Below are 6,000 nucleotides of genomic sequence, written 5' to 3'. Positions count from 1 at the left end.
GCAATGGAGAGAGAGAGAGATCTTCCATCCACTGGTTCAGTCCCCAAATGGCTGCAACGGCCAGAGCTGGGCCAGACTGAAGCCAGGAGCCTGGAACTCCTGCAGTGTCTCCCATGCAAGTGGCAGGGGCCCAAGAACTTGGGCCATCACCGCTGCCTTCCCGGGCCATTAGCAGGGAGCTGGAATGGAAGTGGAGCAGCCGGGACTCAAACTGGCATCGCAGGTGGCGGCTTTACCCACTGTGCCACAACATCTACCCCCATCTACCACTTTTGAAAGAGAAAGAAAACATCCAATAAATGAGGGTAAGGGAAAGAATTGTGCTAGGGGAAGGAGGCAGGGAGGGGGGCCCCGGCAGGAGGAGGTGCCCGGGCAAGGCCTTGAAGAGCAGCTAATGCCAGGTGGGCTGGGGGCAGGGAGCGGTCCCAGTAGCTGGAGGGTGCCCGAGGGGCATGGTGTCTGAGGATGGGAGGCTTTGAGTACAGGAGGGCAAGGGCGGGTGGATCATGGCCGGCACTGGGGTTGGCAGGGCAGCGCGTGGCCAGGCGTACTCTCCTAAGGCCAAGGAGTACCGGAACTGCCTGCGGGCCCCAGGCTCCCTCAGAGCCACTCCTGCAGCCGGAGAGACCCCACACACACACACCGACCAGGGAGGCCCCAGTCGGTAGGGGGAGAGGAGGTGCAGAAGGCTGAACAGCTGGAAGGGTGGCTGGGTGCCAGGGAACGGAGCCAACGGAGGACGCACACCAGCTCCGACCCCGGCCTAAGCCCACTCGGGGAGGTCATCACTGGCCCCACAGCACAGATGAGAAACTGAGGCCCAGAGCTGAGAAATCACTGGGCTGAGTTCACCCAGAGCGCCAGACACTAAGCTCCCAGCCGTGACTCCCCTCCCCCCAACTCCTCTGCTCATGGTCCGGGTCACCAAGATACAAGTGTGGGACCGACCGGGGCTGGTGTTGTGGTACCTAGGGTTAAGCCGCTGCCCACGACACCAGCATCGCACTCCAGAGCACTGGTTCGAGTCCCAGCTGTTGCGCTTCCGATCCAGCTCCCTGCTAATGCACCTGGGAAAGCAGCAGGAAATGGCCCAAGTGCTTGGGCCCCTGCAGCTGTATGGGAGACCCTGATGCAGCTCCTGGCTCTAATCTGGCCCAGCCCTGACCATTGTGGTCATTTGGGGAGTGAACCAGCAATGGAAGATCTCTGTCTCTGTCACTCTGCCTCTCAAATGGATAAAATAATTTTTTTAAAAAGACAAGCAGGACCCACAGCAACATGCCCAGCTCCCAGCAAGTGCCCACTGAGTGGCAAGGCTTCTGTGCCCAGGGACGGGGGCACGGGTGGGGCCCGTCCACCTGTGCCCTGGGGCAGGGCCATGGATTTAGAGGGCTGCGGGAGCTGGCGATGCCTCTAGAGGGAGGTTCTGCTCATGCTGCAGTCAGAAAAGCCCAGGTTCAAACCCCAGCCTTGCCCCAGCCGCCTGTGCGGCCGAGAGCAAGGAGCGGAGCTGTGCCCCCACCTGCAAAGGGGCAGCAGGAGGGGCTCACACAGGTGCAGCAGATGTGGCTGTGTAACAGGCCCAGGAGAGGACAGTGATCAAACCCTCGTTCCGTGCAATCCACACACAGCTCAGGACATCGGGCTGGAAACAGCGCCTTTATTTGGGGGCAGTGCCCAGGCCAGGCTGGTGGGAAGAGAAGGGCGCAGAACCCAGGTGCCCAGCAGAGTCGACAGAGGAGACACAAGGCGGTAGAGGGACACTCTCGGCGGCAGGTACCAGGCCCAGGGCAAGAGGGAGTCAGGGACAGCTGCTGGGCCCACTTGGTGTCTGCAGGGGCTAGAATTGGGCAGCCAGCATTCTCTCCACTCTCCAGTGCCCACAGGGAGGCCACAGGGGCGGCCTCTGCATCCTCCTCCCCCTCAGTGGGGAGTGCAGGTCCAAGGGGTCAGAGGCCAGAGAGGCCCCCCAGGGGCGACGCTGCCTCCGTGTGGGGAGGAGAGCTGTGCCCCGGAGAGCGGCAGCAGCTGGGGGGCCAGCCCTCTGATGCGGGCACACACACCACCCCCCACCGCACCCTCGAACACAGCACACGGCTCGCCTTCTCCCTGGAAGACCAGACTGCGCATGGCCCCGGCTCCTGCCCACGGCCACAGACCCGAGCACCCGAGACTCGCCTGGGCCATCGTCTACTGGTTCTCCTCCCTGCTGGCAGCACCAGGGGACAAGGGCACAGGAGGCTTAGCTGGGCTCAGGGACACCAGGCCCAGGACTCACACGGGGGCTTGGGGCAGGACAGGGGCGGGGGCAGGGCCCTGGACTCGCCCTGGCCAGGTACTCACAGCGTCTGGTAAGTGCTGTCCTTGGCCTTGAGGAAGCGCAGCACAAAGAAGGCCACCGCCTGCAGGCTCAGCACCAGCACAACGCCCCCGATGAAGCTGGCCCCATCAAAGCCAGGGCTGTGGGCTTCAGGGCCTGGTGGGCTCCCTGTAGGGGTGGGGCCCCGCGGAGGTCAGAGCAGGCTCCCAGGCCCAGCCCCACACTGAGGGTCTGGAAGACCGGGCTCTCAGCCCGGGGGTAGGAGTTGGTGGGGGCTGGGGGGTGGAGGTGGCGCCTATCCAGTCCTGGTTAAACTCCTGAGTGCCCTGGGCTGCACACACCTCATGTGCCCTCTCGGGCCTCTTGATGAGCAGGTGGGGCCAGAGAGCCACCAAGCTCCCTACCAACGTCCTGGGCCCTCGCTAGCCACGCAGCGTGACAGCGGCCCCAGGACTCAGGCAGCCCAAGCCCGCCCAGCCTCGGGCCTCCTGAGCCCAGATGCAGATGATGCATCCCTTTGGTGGCCTCCCAGCCCTGAGCCGCCAAGTGCAGACAGAGGGCCGAACCAGCCTCTGAGGGCCAGACTCAGCCAGAGTGACCCCACAGTCAGGGCAGGTGGACTGCCACACCTCCCCTGCCCCTTAGAGGGCGCAGCCGTGTGGCCACGGTTGCCAGGTGAGGCCTGGGTGGCTCCCAGCTGTGCCACGTTACCCACTGGCTCCCAGCAGGGATTCGATTTCAGGCCCTGGGCCAGGTTGGAGCAGGACAGGCTGGCGGGTGGCAGATCATCCCGGGTCCAGGGACAGCGCGCCAGCCGTGATCGGGGCACGCCACCCAGAGGGTGTGGGTGGTGTAAGGGGGTCTGGCAACGTGAAGGGCAAAGCATGGTCCCCGCCGCAGCTCAGGGAGCCCCCAGAGCAGGCCGTGGCGGGAGGGGAGCACGGGTGGGAAGACAGGAGCCGCCCAGGGCTGAGCCATCAATAATTCAGCCTCGGAGATCAGGTTCCGGCTTTAATTAACCACGAGCCTCTTCAGCTGTGCAGGCCAGGTCTGCTGACCTCCGGGCCCCGAGGGGCAGGGGACCGAAGGGCGGGGCTCTTGCCTCTGCTCTGCTTTGTGAGCATCTGGGCCTGGAGGTCGGAGCAGGTAGTCACCAAGGAGGAGTGACCGGCAAGCGGAGCCACACCCCCTGGGCTCCAAGGCCAGGTCCTAAGGAGTTCCCAGGACAGGGACCGGCAGGACGTGAGCTGGCACTTCTGATCCGCCACAGGGGCACTCAACAGCCTCACGCAGCCCTCACGGCAGCTCTGTGAGGTCGGTGGCATCCAACCCATTTTATGGATGTGGAAACAGGCGCAGAGGGAGGGCTCAGAGGGCAGAGGGCCTCTGCGCCTGAGCCCAGCTGTCCTTCCTGTTCCTGGCCCGGCCCCCACGTGGCACCTACCTGTTGTCACGGTCTCCGGTTCATAGGTGGGGTGGTGGTGGGCAGCTGGGGAGACAGGAAATCCACAGTGAACAGCCCCCCTCCCAGCAAGACCCCAACCCCAGCCCAGAGCTGTACTTCTGAGTCGGGTCAGGCCCCCAGCGCTCCTCCCAGGCCCGGACCCCCAGGACCCTCCACCAGTGCCTTCTCGCCCCTCCAGGCCCCAAGGCTCACCTCTGATGACACTTCCTCTGGGAAGCCCCCCATCTCCACTCCCTTCAGAACTTCCAAAAGCCCTCCCCACACCTTAAATGAAAAGAAGGAGCCCCACTGCTCCCTCCCAGCCCCCTCTGCACACCTGGGCCCATCTACAGACAGGGCACATGAAGGGATCTCTCAGCAGTGTTGAAACGGGGCCCAGGCACGCGTGGGCATGGTCCCCCCACCCCGAGAAAACCTGGCTCCTCCTGGGGAGAGCCTAGCCCCCTCCCTCCACTCGACCTCGGCTGGGGCGAGCCCTCTTACCGGGACACGACTCTGAGCGGTTGTAGACTGAGCAACCTTCCCGGCCTGACTCAGCTTGGGCCACACAGAGTCCTGGTGGGAAAGGGACCGGGCAGAGATTCCGGGATCGGGAGAGACGCTAAGGCGCTGGGGCTCACACTCAGGGGCACTCAGCGGGGAAGGGGCCCACCTCCGTACCTGGCTCCTCGGGGCCGCACTGCCGCCACACGCAGCCAGAGAGGTTGTGCGCCCCTGCCCCCGCCACACAGCGCTCACAGAGCTCCAGCTGCCGGCAGCCCCCTTGGACAGCAGGCCAGACGTTGAGGCGGATCAGGGCTCCCCGCCCAAAGCCAGGAGCGCCTTTACCTGGGAGCGGGGTGGGGGTGGGCAGAGCTGCAGCATCTCCCCCCGCACTGTGGCTCTCAGCCCGCTGCAGGCACCTGGAGCTTGCACACCACAAGACTGCGTGTGCAACTTAAAGTCCCCTACGTTCACTCCCCTCTTCCGCACATCTGGGATGCACAAAGCCCCACCTGCGGCACCGCCCCCCACACCTGGAGCCTGTTGTAAACTTGGGGCCCCACCCCCAGCCACAACCCCCCCCCCCCCCCCCGGGCTGGAGCCTGCAGCCATGAAAGTCATGGCCCCCGCCCCATTCCAGAGCGTTGCAGGGAAGGCACCTGGGAGAGCCGCAGGGACGCGCTCCACCTGCCTGGGCCCGGGCCCCCTCAGCAGACCCCCGCCGCATTACCAGCCACGGAGAGCTGCGCACACAGCAAGAGGCAGCAGCAGCCGCCGCAGAGCGCAGCCCGCAAGGCGCGGGGTCCAGGCTGGGCCATGGGCGCGGGCGCCGGGACTGGGTGGGGGTCCGCGGACCGCTGGGATGACGCGGACCTTTCTCACTTGGCACCTCGGAGCTTGTGGGGAGCCGGACCGGGGCCACCGGGGCGTGGCCAGGTGGAGGCGCGGCCAGGCCAGGGGCGTGGACGGCGAGAAGGGCCAGGTGGGGCTGGGCTCCTAGGTCCGGGGCGGGACTTGGACAAAAGGGGGCGGGGCCGAGGCGAGCCGCGAATGTGGCTACTGGGTGCCCCCAGTACTCCAAGTAGCTTCGCACGTGAGGAAACTGAAGCTCGGAGGAGGCGAGGGAGCCGCTCGAGGTCACAGACTGCGCCGTGAAGTCGGGATCTGGAGTGAGGTCATTTCCTGCCCTCGCCCTCGCATCCTCTGCCTTCAGCCTCCCGCCTGCCACCCCCCTGGCCGAGGCTAGGCCAGGCCTTACCAGGTCTCCTGGACCTTTCCACGGGCCGCTGCTCCTGCCCTGACACTGCCCCTTTGGAAGCCGGAACCAGGAGCGGAGCTGACTCACAGCCAGGCAGACTGATACGGGACACGGGCATCCCGAGCAGTGCCAACCAAAAGCCTGCGGTCGCCTCCCGTGTCTCCTCCCTCTGCAGCCGTCTGTCCTTAGGGTCCTTAGGGACACCCTTCATCTCCATCCTCCGCCCCTCCTCTCTCCTTCCCCCATCTGCTTCTCCTCCGAATCCAGGTGACCACTTTGGGTCCTGAACCCTCTTCCATAGTCTGCCAGGTCATCATTTTTGTTAAAGATTTATTTATTTATTTGAAAGTCATAGTTACACAGAGAAGGGGAGAGAGAGAGAGAGAGGTCTTCCATCGCTGGTTCACTCTCTAGATGACACCAACGGCCAGGGCCGCACTGATCTGAAGCCAGGAGCTTCCTCCAGGTCTCCCA

At 64.8% G+C, this 6,000-nt stretch overlaps 1 protein-coding gene across 2 annotated transcripts; it reads right to left on the bottom strand.

Moving 5' to 3' along the window:
• Window positions 1–1,460: 1,460 nt before the first annotated feature.
• Window positions 1,461–5,283, bottom strand: CD164L2 (CD164 molecule like 2). 2 transcript variants are annotated; one of them, XM_002716092.4, is made up of 5 exons: window positions 4,999–5,283; window positions 4,446–4,613; window positions 4,269–4,340; window positions 3,765–3,809; window positions 1,461–2,488 (listed from the first exon to the last, which is right to left on the bottom strand). In XM_002716092.4, the coding sequence occupies exons 1-5, from the start codon at window positions 5,084–5,086 to the stop codon at window positions 2,340–2,342; spliced, it is 522 nt and encodes a 173-aa protein (XP_002716138.2). In that variant the 5' UTR covers window positions 5,087–5,283; the 3' UTR covers window positions 1,461–2,339. The 2 variants fall into 2 exon arrangements, with proteins under 2 accessions (XP_002716138.2, XP_017201104.2); XM_017345615.3 differs by having other exon boundaries at window positions 2,416–3,450.
• Between the last annotated feature and the right edge of the window lie 717 nt (window positions 5,284–6,000).

The sequence above is a fragment of the Oryctolagus cuniculus genome, chromosome 7, assembly GCF_964237555.1.
Source record: "Oryctolagus cuniculus chromosome 7, mOryCun1.1, whole genome shotgun sequence".
Lineage (NCBI taxonomy): Eukaryota > Metazoa > Chordata > Mammalia > Lagomorpha > Leporidae > Oryctolagus > Oryctolagus cuniculus.
Note: the sequence above shows the minus strand (reverse complement) of the source record. Positions and strands in the feature narration are given on the sequence as shown.